Source organism: Lagenorhynchus albirostris, chromosome 2, assembly GCF_949774975.1.
Source record: "Lagenorhynchus albirostris chromosome 2, mLagAlb1.1, whole genome shotgun sequence".
In the NCBI taxonomy this organism is placed as follows: domain Eukaryota; kingdom Metazoa; phylum Chordata; class Mammalia; order Artiodactyla; family Delphinidae; genus Lagenorhynchus; species Lagenorhynchus albirostris.
In genome coordinates, this window is record NC_083096.1 from 85,361,059 (window position 1) to 85,379,930 (window position 18,872).

The 18,872-nt window shown below is 35.0% G+C and overlaps 1 protein-coding gene across 2 annotated transcripts in view; it reads right to left on the reverse strand.

The window, feature by feature from the left end:
* Positions 1–18,872, reverse strand: part of SYCP1 (synaptonemal complex protein 1) — a 151,927-nt gene that overhangs the window by 90,918 nt on the left and 42,137 nt on the right. For both annotated transcript variants that reach the window (XM_060142395.1, XM_060142394.1), the window contains exon 15: positions 7,957–8,018. In XM_060142395.1, the coding sequence (XP_059998378.1) occupies positions 7,957–8,018 (62 nt within the window). The remainder of the gene's footprint in view (positions 1–7,956; positions 8,019–18,872) is intronic.

An 18,872-nucleotide genomic window follows, 5' to 3' on the forward strand; every position in this document is an offset into this window, starting at 1 on the left:
GGTTCAGCCACTATGGAAAACAGTATAGAGATTCCTTTAAAAAACTTAGAACAGAATTACCATATGATGAAGCAATTCCACTCCTGGGCACATATCCAAAAAACCTAAAACACTAACTCAAAAAGATATATGCACCCCACTGTTCACAGAAGCACTATTTACAACAGCCAAGACACAGAAACATGGAAGCTACCCAACAGATAGTCATCAACAGATGACTGGATTAAGATGTATACACACACACACACACACACACACACAAAATGGAATATTGCTCAGCCATAAGAAAGAATGAAATACTGCCATTTGCAGCAACATGGACGGACCTAGAGAATATTATGCTTAGTAAAATAAGTCAGAGAGAGAAATACAAATACAAATACATTATATCACATGTGGAATCTAAAAAATAATACAAATGAATGTATATGCAAAACAGAAACAGAATCACAGATGTAGAAAACAAACTTGTAGTTACCAAAGGGGAGAGGGAAGTGGGGAGGAGCAAATTAGGGATATGCGGTTAACAAATACAAACTACTTATAAATAAAATAGATATGCAACAAGAATATACTGTATAGAACACAGAATTACACCCAATACCCTTTGATAACCTATAATGGAATATAATCTGCAAAAAACCGAATCACTATGCTATACACCTGAAAATAACACAATATTGTAAATCAGCTATAGTTCAAGAAAAAAAAGAGGAAGAAAGAAAGCTCTGACAGGTCTTACAAAACAATAAACCTGTCTAACTTCGAAAAATACAACAAAACCAATTTTAAAACGGCAATAAGAACATACCTATCAATAATTACTTTAAAAGAAATGGACTGGGGCTTCCCTGGTGGTGCAGTGGTTGAGAGTCTGCCTTCCGATGCAGGGGACACAGGTTCGTGCCCCGGTCCAGGAGGATCCCACGTGCCACGGAGCGGCTGGGCCCGTGAGCCATGGCCGCTGAGCCTGCGCGTCCGGAGCCTGTGCTCCACAACGGGAGAGGTCACAACAGTGAGAGGCCCGTGTACCACAAAAAAAAAAAAAAAAAAGGACTAATGGACTAAATTCTCCCAACAAAAGACACAGAGTGCCTGAATGGACAAAAAAACAAGATGCATATATATGCTGCTTACAAGAGACTCACTTCAGATCTAAAGACATAGACTAAAAGTGAGGGCATGGAAAAAGGTATTCCATGCAAATGTAAATCAAAAGAAAGCCAAGGTAACAATACTTATATCAAACAAAGTAAAACAAAGACTGTTACAAGAGACAAAGAAGTCCATTACATAATGATTAAGGGATTAATCAAAAGGACGATATAATAATTATAAATATATATGCACCCAACATATAGAAGTACCTAAATACATAGTGCAAACATTAACAGACATAAAGGGAGTAATTGACAGCAACACAATAATAGCAGGGAACTTTAACATCCCACTTACACCAATAGACAGATTATCCAGACAGAAAATCAATAAAGCACTGGCTTTAAATGACACATTAGACCAAAAGGACTCAATATATCTATACAGAACATTCCATCCAAAAGCAGCAGAATAGACATTCTTTTCAAGTATACATGGAACCTTTTCCAGGATAGACCACATGCTAGGCCACAAAAAAAATCAGTAAATTTAAGAAAATTCAATTCATATCAAGCATCTTTTCTGACCACAACACTATGAGACTAGAAATCAACTACAAAGAAAAAAACTACAAGGGAAAAAAACTCCCAAACATGTGAAGGCTAAACAATATGCTACTAAACAACCAATGGATCACTGAAGGAATCAAAGAATAAATCAGAAAATACATGGTGACAAATGAAAATGAAAACACAACAATCCAAAATCTAAGCAATGCAGCAAAAGCAGTTCTAAGAGGGAGGTTTATAGTGATACAAGTCTACCTCTCAGGAAACAAGAAAAATCTCAAATAAATAGCTTAATCTTACACCCAAAGGAAGTAGAAAAAGAACACACAAAACCCAAAGTCAGTGGAAGGAAGAAAATCATAAAAATCAGAACTAAATTTTTAAAAAGAGAGACTAAGAAAACAATAGAAAAGATCAACAAAACTAAGAGCTGGTTATTTGAAAAAATAGACAAAATTGATAAACCTTAGTAAGAGACTCATCAAGAGAAAAACAGGGCCCAAATCAATAAAACCAGAAATAAAAAAGGATAAATAGAACCAACACCACAGAAATACAAAGGATCATGAGAGATTACTATGAACAATTTTACACCAATAAAATGGACAGCCTAGAAGAAAAGGACAAATTCCTAGAATTGTACAATTTTCCAAGACTGAACCAGGAAGACATAGAAAGAATAAACAGACCAATTACCAGTAATGAAATTGAATCAGTAATTTAAAAAATTTCCAACAAACAAAAGTCCAGGACCAGATGGCTTCATAGATGAATTCTACCAAACATTTAAAGGAGAATTAACACCTATCCTTCTCAAACTATTCCAAAAAACTGCAGAGGTAGGAACTCTTCCAAACTAATCCTGCCAGGCCAGTATTATCCTATTAGCAAAACCAGTCAAAGATATCACAAAAACAAAAGATTACACCCCAATATCATTGATGAACATAGATACAAAAATCCTCAACAAAATATTAGGAAACCAAATTCAACAATACATTAAAAGGATCATACACCATGATCAAGTGGGGTTTATCCCAGGGATGCAAGGATGGCTCAATATCTGCAAATTAATGTGATACACCACATTAACCAGATGAAGAATAAAAATTATATGATCATCTCAATAGATGTGGAAAAAGTTTTTGACAAAATTCAATATCCATTTATGCTAAAAACTCCCCAGAAAGTGAGTATAGAGGGAATATATCTCAACATAATAAAGGTCATATATGACAAGCCCACAGCTAACATCATACTCAACAGTCAAAAGTACTTCCTTTAAAATCAGGAACAAGACAATGATGCCAACACTTGCCACTTCTACCTAACAAAGAATTGGAAATTCTAGCCACATCTATCATACAAGAAAAAGAAACCAAATCAGAAAGGAAGAAGTAAAATTGTCACTGTTTGCATATGACATGATACTGTAAACAGAAAATCCTAAAGACGCCACCAAAAAACTACTAGAACTCATCCATGAATTCGGTAAAGTTACAGGACACAAAATTAATACACAGAAATCTGCTGTAGTTCTATATACTAACAACAAACTAACAGAAAGAGAAATTAAGAAAGCAATCCCATTTACAATCACATCAAGGAGAATAAAATACCTATGAATAACTCTAAGTAAGGAAGTAAAAATCTCTACATGGAAAACTATAAGACACTGATGAAAGAAATTGAAAACAAACAAAAAAAAGATGAAAAGGTATACCATATTCATGGACTCAAAGAATTAATGTCATTAAAACAACCACAATACCCAAGGCAATCTACAAATTCAATGCATTCCCTATCAAAATAACAATGGCATTTTTCACCATACTACAATAATTCTAAAATTTGTATGGAAACACAAAAGACCTCAGATTGCCAAAATGATCTTGAGAAAGAACAAAGCAGGAGGTATTATGATACCTGATTTCAAACTCTACCACAAAGCTACAGTCATCAAAACAGTATGGTACTGGCACCAAAACAGACACATAGATCAATGGAACAGAACAGAGGGCGCAGAACTAAGCCCATGCTTACATAATCAATTAACCTACAACAAAAGAGCAAGAAATACAATGGGGAAAAGACAGCCTCTTTAATAAATGGTATTGGGAACACTGGACAGCTACATGCAAAAGAATCAAACTGGACTACTCTCTCACGCCATGCATAAAAATAAATTCAAAATGGATTGAAGACTTAAATGCAAGACCTGAAACCATAAAATTCCTAGGAGAAAACATAGGCAGTACACTATTTGACATCAGTGTTAGCAATACCTTTTTTGGATATGTTTCCTCAGGCAAGGGAAACAAAAGCAAAATAAACAAATTGGACTATATCAAACTAAAAAACTTTTTCATAGAAAAGGAAACTATCAAAAAAATGAAAAGGCCACCTACTGAATGGGAGAAAATATTTGCAAATGATACATCCAAAAGGGGTTAATATCCACAATATACAAAGAAACAAAGAACTCATACAACTCAACATCAAAAAAAACCCAAACAAGCTCATTATAAAACAGGACAGGGAAAAGGATCTGAAGAGAGATTTTTCCAAAGACATAAAGATGTCCAACCGGCACATGAAAAGATGCTCATCACCACTAATCAGGGAAAGGCAAATCAAAACCACAATGAGATACTACCTCCCATCTGTCAGAATGGCTATTAACAAAAGATAAGAGATAACAAGTGTTGGTGAGGATGTGGAACAAAGGGAACCCTCATGCATTGTTGGTGGGATTAGCATTATTTACAATAGCTAAGATATGGAAGCAACATAAATGCCCATCAATTGATGAACAGATAAAGAATATGTGAGAAAGATAGATAGATAGATAACAGCCATAAAAAAAATGAAATCTTTTCATCTGCAACAACACAGGTGGACCCAGAGGGTATTATGTTGAAATAAGTTGTATAGAGAAAGGCAAATACTGTATGATTTCACTTATATGTGAAATCTAAAAAACAAAACAAATGAACAGACACAACAAAACAGAAACAGAGTTAGAGATACAGTGAAAAAACAGGTGGTTGCCAGAGGGGAGAGAGGTGAGGGTAGGAAAGAAATAGGCAAAGGAGACTAAGAGGTACAAACTTCCAGTTGCAAAATAAATGAGTCACAGGTATGAAATGTACAGTGTGGGGAATATAGTCAATACCTATGTAATATATTTGTATGGTGACATACTGTAACTAGACTTATCACAGTGAACGTTTCAAAATGTACAGAAATATCAAATCACTGGTGTGCAACAGGAACTAATATACTGTTTTAGGTCAATTATACTTCAAAACAAACAAACAAAGTCATAAAACAGAGATGAGATTTATGGTTATGGGGGTGGGGAAAATAAGGGAGGACGAGGAGTTGGATGAAGGCTGCCAAAAGGCACAAACTTCCAGTTGTAAGATAAACAGTACTAGGGATGTAACGTACAATGTGATATAATTCACACTGCTGTATGTTATTTATGAAAGTTGTTAAGACAGTAAATCTTAAGAGTTCTCATCACAAGGAAAATTTTTTTTCTATTTCTTTAATTTTGTATCTATATGAGATGATGGATGTAGACTTATTGTAATGTATGTAAGTCAAATCATTATGCTGTAGACGTTAAACTTATACAGTGCTGTATGACAATTATATCTCAAGAAAACTGGAAGAAAAAATAAAATACAATTAGAATCAAAAAATAAATACATTAAAAAAATTATACACAAAAGAATAATAAAGCTGGAGGAATCACACTACCCAAATCTAAGACTCACTATAAAGCTACAGTAAGCAAAACACTGGTGAATGGATAGACCACAAAAATCAATGAAACAGAAATAGTCCAGAAGTAGACCCACACAAATATGGTCAATTGATTTTTTTTTTATAAATGTGCAAGAGTAACTCAATAGAAAAAGGAGAGTCTTGGGAATTCCCTGGTGGTCCAGTGGTTAGGACTCCGCACTTTCACTGCCGAGGGCTCAGGTTCAATCCCTGGTCAAGGAACTTAGATCCCGTAAGCCGCTTGGTGCAGCCAAAAACATAAATACATACATACACACATACATATATAAAGAAAAAGAGAGTCTTTTCAACAAATGGTATTATCAGTACCCTACATCAATCCAAAGTATTTAAATCTTAAATATCTCTCAAAGTAGTATCTCATTACTACCATCATCTCCCAGCCTAAGTTCTCTTCTCTGGCTCCTGTGATTGTCTGTCTATTCTGAACTGTTCTCTTAATATATTGTGTTCTCCGTACTGCAAACCAAATGAGCTCTTCAAATTGCAAATCTGACCAAGTCACTCCCTGCTGAAATTCTTTAGAGCTTCTCATTCCTCTTAGGATAAACATAAAATTCTGTTGATATGATTTTAAAGGGCCATGAATTAACAGGCTCCTACTACCTCTCTAGCCTCATTTTGCACCACACTCTTTCTTTCACTCCATGTTGTATTCACCATTCTCCTTCCTATCAAATGACCTTTGCACATATTTTCTCTACCTGATAAGCACTTACTTCCCTTCCTTCTCTGGATTTCAGTTCAATCTTTACTTTTTCAAAAAACGTCTCCTAAACTCTCTACATAGTTCAAATCCCTTTATTACACTGTAAACTAATCCTTTATTGCCCTTGACACCATTGTATTATTACCTTTGAATGGCTACTTGTATTTAAGTATGATTATTTCATGACTAGCTCCATGAAAACAGGATATGCATCCATTTGCTCCCCAGTGCATCCCCAGAGTATACCATAAAAGGAACTCAACAAATGTTTGTTAAATGAATAAATGTATCTTATTCATCCTTCACAACCACCCTATGAGATATGTACAATTATTTCCCCCATTTCATAAAATGGAAAAACCAAGGCATCAAGAATTTAGGTAAATTGCTCTAGGTCATACAGCTAAGAAGTAAAAAGCTGGATACCATCAAAGCATTATGATTCTAAGGACCAAGATATTAATTATGCTCTAATGGCTATTCAAATAAAACAAAACCTAAACCAATCCTTGTCCATGTAGGAGTGTAAAAATAATACTTTAGTATTAATTCATTCAACAAATATTTATAAAGTGCTTACAAAGTGTCAGTTACTGTGCTAAGTACTGAGGTTAGAGGGCAAACAGGACAAAGGTTCTTAGCCCTTATTGGAGCATTCCACTATTTATTTATTGACCACCTACTATGTGCCAACTACTGTGCTAAGTAAAGGAGACTCTAAAGGGTGAATAAAGCTTTAAATAATTATACCAAAAATAAATTAAATTTCATTTGTGATAAGTGCTATAAAGGAAAAATTCAGGGTGCTAGAGGAACAAGCTACACAGAGACCTAAACTAGCTAGGAATGTCAAGAGAGGTTTCTAAAGAATTGATATTTAAGCTGAGACCTGAAGTATAAGTTTACATTATCAAATTTGAAAGAAATGTAAATATTATTATTTGCAAGAATTTGTGCAAAAGCAATTCACTGAAGAAAGGATAAGCATTTGGAAATAGTGCTTCCCAAGAGATGGAAGAATTAGGAGTTGCAAAATCAGGTAGAGATGTGATTGGTTAAACCCAAAATCAAAGACCTGTAATGATAAACAATATTGTCTTTTATAAGCAAAGGTTGGCAAACTACAGCCTCTAAGACAAAATCAGCCCACAACCTTCTTTTGTAGGCCCTTTAACTAAGAATGGTTCTTACATTTTTATAAGATTGTTAAAAATAAAAGAAAAAAAAATGGAAGGGGAGGAGAAAATTAACATTCTGTATATAGCCACAAAGCCTAAAATATTTACTATCTAGTCCTTTACAAAAAAAGTTTACCAACCCATGCTCTACACACTATAATCACGTAAAACATAATGAAGCCTATCCTAACAAATTCATTAAATATGATTCTATTTGAATACTAAACGTAGGTACTGAATAGATATCATACATATCTTTCTCAAAATTGCAGCTTTGTGGCTCAAAGTTATCAAACGCACACCAAATTTACAATCATCTACAGAATAGGCATATTTGATCTCACTTAAATGTACTGTCAACACATGCTTAAGTAATATAAACACCTACATCGACAGTTATCAAAATATACCATAAAAATTGATAGAGATAAGAAATGTGGCTTCACTAAAACCAAATGTAGTTTTTTTTATATTTTAGTTGAAAAACTACCATAAGACATCTATAGGATGAGAGTCTAAGTCACTGGATTTAATGCTATTTTGAAAAATAATTGCTACATATTAATAAGAGAAACCATACACTTACCAAGATTTTTTTCAATTCTTCAAGTTCTACTTCTTTGTTATTTTTAAGCTTAGTCATCTCTTCTAAAAAATCAAAAGAATATAAATGCGTTAAAAGCTGGATTTAAAAAAATGGGAAAGGAGAGACAAGAAAACAAAAAAAAGATTCCATTTTTAAAAGACATTCTTTCATAGTTGTACCATTCAAATAGCCTCCAATCTGATTTCTCCACTTCTATTCCTCACTACCAACACTCCCCACCCAACATCAAATTTACCTTCCATACCGAAGTGACAATGATCCTTTAAAAATGTAAACAAGATCATGTCATTCCTCTAATTAAAATCTTTCAGTGGTGTTCCTTTGCCAGCAGAATAAAATCAAAATTCCTTTCCTTGGCCCTACCTGATTTGGTCCTTATTACCCCATACTCACTTCATTCCCCTTTCCATATTTCTTCTTACACTTAGTCACAAAGGTTTTCATTCACTCACATGTATTAACCAAGATCCTTCACACCTCAGGGCATTTCTACATGCTTTTCCTCCTGAATGAAAAGCTCTCTCCAACTCACATGCTTTCCCTTAACTAAATCTCACTTACTTAGGTCTCAGTTTAAGGCCATCCTTGATCACCAAATCTAGATTAGGCCTTATTATTTTCTTACATTTTGTCATTTTCATTCATTTCATTCCTTCATAGCACTTATCCCAATTTGTAATTAAATATTTATTTGTAATTATTCATTTTATGTGTCTCCGAGTGCAAAATCTCATGAGAACAAAGACCATGTCTGTTATGTTCCTAATGAATATCCAAAGCTAAATGAGAAACATCTAAGTCTAAGTTCTATAGTTATTGTGTATCTAATAACCAAAGAAGAAGCAATAGAAAAAACTAGAAGGAGAATCTATTATACAACCAGAGTGAAAATAAATGTGGGCACAGAGATAGAAAACTGACCACAGGAGTAAAACCTGTTTAGAGCTATATTAGACTGAACTGAAGATGGGAGACACATGAAGAAGCAAAGAAAACTGTACCAAGTAAAGAAACACACAAAAAATTATTTGACAAAGATTCTGAATTTACAGTTGTCTTTAACTTACTTGGTATGCACTACCTCATTCTTTAAATGAACAATGAAGCAACAAAGAGTTTGAATTTAGGCAATTAGATGGCTCTTAAATCTGCAACACAGAATAGTCAGATTTGTATTTTTAAAGGAACACTCTAGCATAAATGCAGAGAATGAACAAAAGGTAGACAAGACTGGAAACAAAAAGATTGATTCTAAAGATACTGCAATTAGTTCTGGTCAGAGATGTCTGGTTCCAAGCTAATGTCAAGATATAAGGGGTAGAGTAGGCTGTATCTGAGAAGTGCACAGAATAACAGTGGTCTTAGGATAGGTCAATGATTGTAACTCCTGAGGGGACAGTGGAGGCATACACTAATCAAGATGTAATCCTACGAAAATATCATTAAGGAAGAATGCAAAGTGTAGCCAGGAAACAATGCAGTAAGAATGAGGGCTACTGCAGTAAGAAAGAAGGTTATGAATAAAGGCCAAAGCAAATAGAAGCCTAGTAAACACAAAAAGAGATGACAAAGATGAGGACAAATGAGGGTAATATGAAGCATGGTTTATGATAATGTCCCAGATACAATTTGTGTTCCATTATGTTACTCACATGCATCCCTCTCCTAGGCTAAGAGAATGTGTTTGAAACTCTAAAAACCAGGAAAGAGGAAATGAGGACTTGAACTGTTCTAGGTCTGTGGAGACGAAGAAAAGGGGGAAGATTCAAAAGATATTTAAGCGTTAAAAACTCTTAAATTAGTTAGATTTTAAGAGCTAGATATTAAGAGTTAGAAACAACAGCATTAGATAACCAATTAGAAGTGAAAGGTAAGGGAGAAAGAAGATTTTTTGGTTTTGAGAACTATACTATCAACCAAAGAAGGAAATAAACTAATGTTGAGTACTTACATCATTGTTAATGATACTCTCCTAAACATAATACTTTGCACACGCCATCATTCTCTACAACTATCCAAATCCTCTCTGTATCTTAAACTCTACTTTGTTTTTTAAATCTACCTATTCTATAAAGCCTTTTCCAACTCTGCAGTCCACATTGATACCTTTGGCTTCCTCTTGTTAACAGCATTAACACATTTCCATCAATAAGAAATCTGTGAGCATTCACTCCAAATATATAAATATTTATACAATACAAATATGTATTTATATTTTATAAATTTATATAAAATACATATATTATATTATTCATTATAAAACATATATAAAGCATTAAAAATAAATAGAAATAGAAGTTCTAATACTTCCTTCCCTAATCCTAAATAGAAGTCTCTCTCACTCCTTTAATTTTTGAAACATGGTTCTAATGATTTTATGAATTCAAACTTTCTCCTACAATAATTAGAGATTTCTCAAGAACATGGTATTTCACTTCTTGTATATGTTTCCACCTAAGATAGTGCTAAGAAACACACATAGAACTATTTCACAGTCCTGGAATTCCTTATCCAAACTTCTCATAATATATTGCTCTACTAAGAGAAAAATCACATTATGCATTCGATCTTTCAATATGACAATAACAGCCACTTATATTCAATATCAGATTTAATTATCCCATAGTCTACAACATTCAACTGACCAATTCTAAAGAACATAGGTATATGCAGTGATTTAAGACAGTATGTTATGCTTTAAAGGAAGATTTAAAAAATGGGTGAAATATGCATTCACAATCATTCTAATGTAAAATAATACTAAAAATATTATTTACCATTGGATAGTACAATTTTGGATGTTCAAAACAGTCTAGTCTGTAATGGAAAAGTAAGCTTTGCAAAAGGAAAAGCATAAATTGGGTTTCAAAGTTCAACCAAACATCCTAACAGGCACTACTGCTTACAATTATTTTAATTATATAAGTATTCAAAGTTAATAATAAAGATTATAGAAAGTTATAGAGATTTCCAGAAAAATGCCTGCCAATCCATGAATTATCCTAATTTATAAAATAATTCTTTTCACCAAAATTGGAAAAAAATGTTTATATAGGTTTATAATTCTCCACAATTATAAATATGAAGCATAGACTTATTAAAATTAGCTAACTAAATGGTCATAAATTCACAAAATAACTACAAACTTCTCTCTCTTTTAGCCATGAAAGTTGAGTATTAACAACACCACATGATAAAATAGGGTCACATTTTCCTGAAAATAGTTCATAATCCAACATGGCTAATAAATGAAATTTCAAAATTCAATCAAAATATAAGACATTTCCCACTAAGAATTATTATTACGGCCTCTGAATCCTAAATTAAGAAAAAAAAGACTACAGGACGAAGACATTCCACCTGTGGGCAGCAGCTTCAGGCCATGCTCCAGAGTTCCAGCCTACCCTACATATTTCAGACTTGCCTAGCCAGCCGCTAAAACCTTGAGAATGCATCAAGCGCACGTTTATAACACTCTATGGAAGGAATCTGATCTTCCCATATGCAGAGCCTAAAAACCCACGGCAACTGTCTAGAAGGAGAACAAGGGGTAAAAGGCAGTTTCAGGCATAAGCCCCTTAGATATCCTCATCCACCAATGGGCAGAGAGCAGAAGCAAGAAGAACTACAATCCTGCAGCCTGGGGAATGAAAACCACATTCACAGAAAGAAAAACAAAATGAAAAGGCAGAGGGCTATGTACCAGATGAAGAAACAAGATAAAACCCCAGAAAAACAACTAAATGAAGAGGAGATAGGCAACCTTCCAGAAAAAGAATTCAGAATAATGATAGTGAAGATGATCCAGGACCTCAGAAAAAGAATGGAGGCAAAGATTGAGAAGATGCAAGAAATATTTAACAAAGACCTAAAAGAACTAAAGAACAAACAGAGATGAACAGTACAATAACTGAAATGAAAACTACACTAGAAGGAATCAATAGAAGAATAACTGAGGCAGAAAACGGATAAGTGACCTGGAAGACAGAACGGTGGAACTCACTGCTGCAGAACAGAATAAAGAAAACAGAATGAAAAGAAATGAAGAGAGCCTAAGAGACCTCTGGGACAATATTAAATGCAACAACATTCGCATTATAGGGGTGCCAGAATGAGAAGAGAAAGAGAAAGGACTCAAGAAAATATTTGAAGAGATTATAGTCAAAAAATTCCCTAACATGGGAAAGGAAATAGCCACGCAAGTCCAGGAAGCGCAGAGAGTCCCATACAGGATAAACCCACGGAGAAACACGCGGAGACACATAGTAATCAAATTGGCAAAAATTAAAAACAAAGAAAAATTATTGAAAGCAGCAAGGGAAAAATGACAAATAATATACAAGGGAATTCCCATAAGGTTAACAGCTGATTTCTCAGCGAAAACTCTACAAGCCAGAGGGGAGTGGCATGACACACTTAAAGAGATGAAAGGGAAGAACCTACAACCAAGATTACTCTACCTGGCAAGGATCTCATTCAGATTGGATGGAGAAATCAAAAGCTTTACAGACAAGCAAAAGCTAAGAGAATTCAGCACCACCAAACCAGCTCTACAACAAATGCTAAAGGAACTTCGCTAAGAGGGAAACACAAGAGAAGAAAAGGGCCGACAAAAACAAACCCAAAACAATTAAGAAAATGGTCATAGGAACATACATATCAATAATTACCTTAAACATGAATGGATTAAATGCTCCAAACAAAAGACACAGGCTTGCTGAATGGACACAAAAACAACACCCATATATGTGCTGTCTACAAGAGACCCACTTTAGGCCTAGGGACACATACAGACTGAAAGTGAGTGGATAGAAAAGATATTCCATGCAAATGGAAATCAGAAGAAAGCTGGAGTAGCAATACTCATATCAGATAAAATAGACTTTAAAATAAAGAATGTTACAAGAGGAAAGGAAGGACACTACATAATGATCAAGGGATGAATCCAAGAAGAAGATATAACAATTATAAATATATATGCACCCAACATAGGAGCACCTCAATACATAAGGCAACTGCTACCAACTATAAAGGAGGAAATCGACAATAACACAATAATATTGGGGGGCTGTAAACCTCACTTACACCAATGGACAGATCATCCAAACAGAAAATTAATAAGGAAACACAAGCTTTAAATGACACAATAGACCAAATAGATTTAATTGATATTTATAGGACATTCCATCCAAAAACAGCAGATTACACCTTCTTCTTAAGTGCACATGGAATATTCTCCAGGATAGATCACATCTTGGGTCACAAATCAAGCCACAGTAAATTTAAGAAAATTGAAATCATATCAAGCATGTTTTCTGCCCACAACGCTATGAGATTAGAAGTGAATTACAAGGAAAAAACGTAAAAAACACAAATGCATAGAGGCTAAACAATACGTTACTAAATAACCAAGAGATCACTGAAAAAATCAAAGAGGAAATCAAAAAATACCTAGAGACAAATGACAATGAAAACACGATGATCCAAAACCTATGGGATGCAGCAAAAGCAGTTCTAAGAGGGAAGTTTATACCAATACAATCCTACCTCAAGATACAAGAAAAATGTCAAATGAACAATTTAACCTTACACCTAAAGGAACTAAAGAAAGAAGAACAAACAAAACCAAAAGTTAGCAAAAGGAAAGAAATCATAAAGATCACAGCAGAAATAAATGAAATAGAAACAAAGAAAACAATAGCAAAGATCAATAAAACTAAAAGCTTGTCCTTTGAGGAGATAAACAAAAGTGATAAACCATTAGCCAGACTCATCAAGAAAAAGAGGGAGAGGACTCAAATCAATAAAATTAGAAATGAAAAAGGAGAAGTAACAACAGACACCACAGAAATACAAAGCATCCTAAGAGACTACTACAAGTAACTCTAGCCACTAAAATGGAAAATCTGGAAGAAATGGACAAATTCTTAGAAAGGTATAACCTTCCAAGACTGAACCAGGAAGAAATAGAAAATAATATGAACAGACCAATCACAAGTAATGAAAATGAAACTGTGATTAAACATCTTCCAACAAACAAAAGTCCAGGACCAGATAGCTTCAGAGGTGAATTCTATCAAACAGTTAGAGAAGAGCTAACACCTATCCTTCTCAAACTCTTCCAAGAAATTGCAGAGGAAGGAACACTCTGAAACTCATTCTATGAGGCCACCATCACCCTGATACCAAAACCAGACAAAGATACTACAAAAAAAAAAAAATTACAGACCAATATCATTGATGAACATAGATGCAAAAATCCTCAACAAAATACTAGCAAACAGAATCCAACAACACATTAAAAGTATCATACACCATGATCAAGTGGGATTTATCCCAAAGATGCAAGGATTCTTCAATATATGCAAATCAATCAATGTGATACACCATATTAACAAAGTAAAGAATAAAAACCATATGATCATCTCAATAGATGCAGAAAAAGCTTTTGGCAAAATTCAACACCCATTTATGATAAAAACTCTCTAGAAAGTGGGCATAGAGGGACCCTACCTCAACATAATAAAGGCCATATATGACAAACGCAAAGCAAACACCATTCTCAATGGTGAAAAACTGAAAGCATTTCCTCTAAGACCAGGAACAAGACAAGGATGTCCACTCTCACCACTATTATTAAACATAGTTTTGGAAGTCCTAGCCATGGCAATCAGAGAAAAAAAGAAATAAAAGGAATATGAATAGGAAATGAAGAAGTGAAACTGTCACTGTTTGCAGATGACATGATACTATACATAGAGAATCCTAAAGATGCAACCAGAAAACTACTAGAGGTAATCAATGAATTTGGTAAAGCTGCAGGATATAAAATTAATGCACAGAAATCTCTTGCATTCCTATATACTAATGATGAAAAATCTGAAACAGAAATTAAGGAAACACTGCCATTTACCTTTGCAACAGAAAGAAAATACCTAGGAATAAACCTACCTAGGGAGACAAAAGACCTGTATGCAGAAAACTATAAGACACTGACGAAAGAAATTACAGATGATACCAACAGATGGAGAGATATACCATGTTCTTGAATTGGAAGAATCAGTATTGTGAAAATGACTATACTACCCAAAGCAATCTACAGATTCAATGCAATCCCTATCAAAATACCAATAGCATTTTTTACAGAATTACAACAAAAAAATCTTAAAATTTGTATGGAGACACAGAAGACTCCGAATAGCCAAAGCAGTCTTGAGGGAGAAATACAGAGCTGGAGGAATCAGACTCCCTGACTTCAAAGCTACAGTAATCAAGACAATATGGTACTGGCACAAAAACAGAAATATAGATCAATGGAACAGGATAGAAAGCCCAGAGATAAACCCATGCACCTATCGTCAACTAATCTATGACAAAGGAGGCAAGGATATACAATGGAGAAAAGACAGTTTCTTCAATAAGTGGTGCTGGGAAAACTGGACAGCTACATGTAAAAGAATGAAATGAGAACACTCCCTGACACCATAAACAAAAATAAACTCAAAATGGATTAGAGACCTAAATGTAAGACCGGACACTATAAAACGCTTAGAGGAAAACATAGGAAGAACACTCTTTGACATAAATCACAGCAAGATATTTTTTGATCCACCTCCTAGAGTAATGGAAATAAAAACAAAGATAAACAAATGGAACAGCGACTGCGCAGGTGCAAGTGGAGAGCCTTGGGCTTGGCGCAGGAGCAGACGTGGTTCTGTGGCTCGTCAGTCTTACTCAGGGTTTTGGTCCCATCACTCCAGTGAATGAGTCTTCTCAATGTCACCACTGGGATGTGGCACTCCTGCTGCTGATGGAGTTGGAAAATTCCGTAAGACAAGGCCCAGTGACATTTCACATGGCGTAGGAGGAAAAAACTTGGACAGGCAATGGACTGAAAGAACATGACTACGGAAGCACCCAGCTCCAAAAGTCCCAGCCGGCCACTATAGAATGGCCATGTGGATAAAAGGCTATTGGCGCTGCAGCCAGGAGTCACTGCTATGCCTCTTAGGTGGGAGAGCCAACTTCAGGACACTGGTCCACAAGAGACCTCCCAGATCCATGTAATATCAAACGGTGAAAATCTCCCAGAGATCTCCATCTCAACACCAACACCCAGGTTCACTCAACGACCAGCAAGCTACAGTGCTGGAAAACCTATGCCAAACAACTAGTAAGACAGGAACACAACCCCACCCATTAGCAGAGAGGCTGCCTAAAATCATAATAAGGCCACAGACACCCCAAAACACACCACCAGACGTGGACCTGCCCACCAGAAAGACAAGATCAGGCTCATCCACCAGAACACAGGCACTAGTCCCCTCCACCAGGAAGCCTACACAACCCACTGAACCAACTTTAGCCACTGCGGACAGACATCAAAAACAACGGGAACTACAAACCTGCAGCCTGCAAAAAGGAGACCCCAAACACAATAAGATAAGCAAAATGAGAAGACAGAAAAACACACAGCAAATGAAGGAGCAAGATAAAAACCCACCAGACCTAACAAATGAAGAGGAAATAGGCAGTCTACCTGAAAAAGAATTCAGAATAATGATAGTAAAGATGATCCAAAATCTTGGAAATAGAATAGACAAGATGCAAGAAACATTTAACAAGGACGTAGAAGAACTAAAAATGAAACAAACAATGATGAACAACACAATAAATGAAATGAAAAAGACTCTAGATGGGATCAATAGCAGAATAACAGAGGCAGAAGAATGGATAAGTGACCTGGAAGATAAAATAGTGGAAATATCTACTGCAGAGCAGAATAAAGAAAAAAGAATGAAAAGAGCTGAAGACAGTCTCAGAGAACTCTGGGACAACATTAAACGCACCAACATTCAAATTATAGGGGTTCCAGAAGAAAAAGAGAAAAAGAAAGGGACTGAGAAAATATTTGAAGAGATTATAGTTGAAAACTTCCCTAATATGGGAAAGGAAATAGTTAATCAAGTCCAGGAAGCACAGAGAGTCTGATACAGGATAAATCCAAGGAGAAATACGCCAAGACACATATTAATCAAACTGTCAAAAATTAAATACAAAGAAAGCATATTAAAAGTAGCAAGGCAAAAACAACAAATAACACACAAGGGAATCCCCATAAGGTTCACAGCTGATCTCTCAGCAGAAACTCTGCAAGCCAGAAGGGACTGGCAAGACATACTGAAAGTGATGAAGGAGAAAAACCTACAACCAAGATTACTCTACCCAGCAAGGATCTCATTCACATTTGATGGAGAAATTAAAACCTTTACAGACAAGCAAAAGCTGAGAGAGTTCACCACCACCAAACCAGCTTTACAACAAATGCTAAAGGAACTTCTCTAGACAAGAAACACAAGAGAAGGAAAAGACCTATAATAACGAACCCAAAACAATTAAGAAAATGGGAATAGGAACATACATATCGATAATTACCTTAAATATAAATGGACTAAATGCTCTCACCAAAAGGCACAGATTGGCTGAATGGATACAAAAACAAGACCTATATATATGCTGTCTACAAGAGACCCACTTCAGACCTAGAGACACATACACACTGAAGGTGAGGGGATGGAAGAAGATATTCCATGCAAATGGAAACCAAAAGAAAGCTGGAGTAGCGATTCTCATATCAGACAAAATAGACTTTAAAATAAAGACTATTACAAGAGACAAAGAAGGACACTACATAATGATCAAGGGATTGATCCAAGAAGAAGTTATAACAATTGTAAATATTTCTGCACGCAACATAGGAGCACCTCAATACATAAGGCAAATACTAACAGCCATAAAAGGGGAAATCGACAGTAACACATTCATAGTAGGGGACTTTAACACCCCACTTTCACCAATGGACAGATCATCCAAAACGAAAATAAATAAGGAAACACAAGCTTTAAATGATACATTAAACAAGATGGACTTAATTGATATTTATATGAAACTCCATTCAAAAACAACAGAATACACATTTTTCTCAAGTGCTCATGGAACATTCTCCAGGATAGATCATATCTTGGGTCACAAATCAAGCCTTGGTAAATTTAAGAAAATTGAAATTGTATCAAGTATCTTTTCCAACCACAACACCATGAGACGAGATATCAATTACAGGAAAAGATCTCTAAAAAATACAAACACATGGAGGCTAAACAATACGTTACTTAATAACGAAGTGACCACTGAAGAAATCAAAGAGGAAATTAAAAAATACTTAGAAACAAATGACAATGGAGACACCATGACCCAAAACCTATGGGATGCAGCAAAAGCAGTTCTAAGAGGGAAGTTTATAGCAATACAATCCTACCTTAAGAAACAGGAAACATCTCGAATATACAACCTAACCTTGCACCTAAAGCAATTAGAGAAAGAAGAACAAAAAACCCCAAAGTTAGCAGAAGGAAAGAAATCATAAAAATCAGATCAGAAATAAATGAAAAAGAAATGAAGGAAAGAATAGCAAAGATCAATAAAACTAAAAGCTGGTTCTTTGAGAAGATAAACAAAATAGATAAACCATTAGCCAGACTCATCAAGAAAAAAAGGGAGAAGACTCAAATCAATAGAATTAGAAATGAAAAAAGAGAAGTAACGACTGACACTGCAGAAATAAAAAAGATCATGAGAGATTATTACAAGCAACTCTATGCCAATAAAATGGACAACCTGGAAGAAATGGACAAATTCTTAGAAATGCACAATCTGCCAAGACTGAAACAGGAAGAAATAGAAAATATGAACAGACCAATCACAAGCACTGAAATTGAAACTGTGATTTAAAATCTTCCAACAAACAAAAGCCCAGGACCAGATGGCTTCACGGGCGAATTCTATCAAACATTTAGAGAAGAGCTAACACCTATCCTTCTCAAACTCTTCCAAAATAT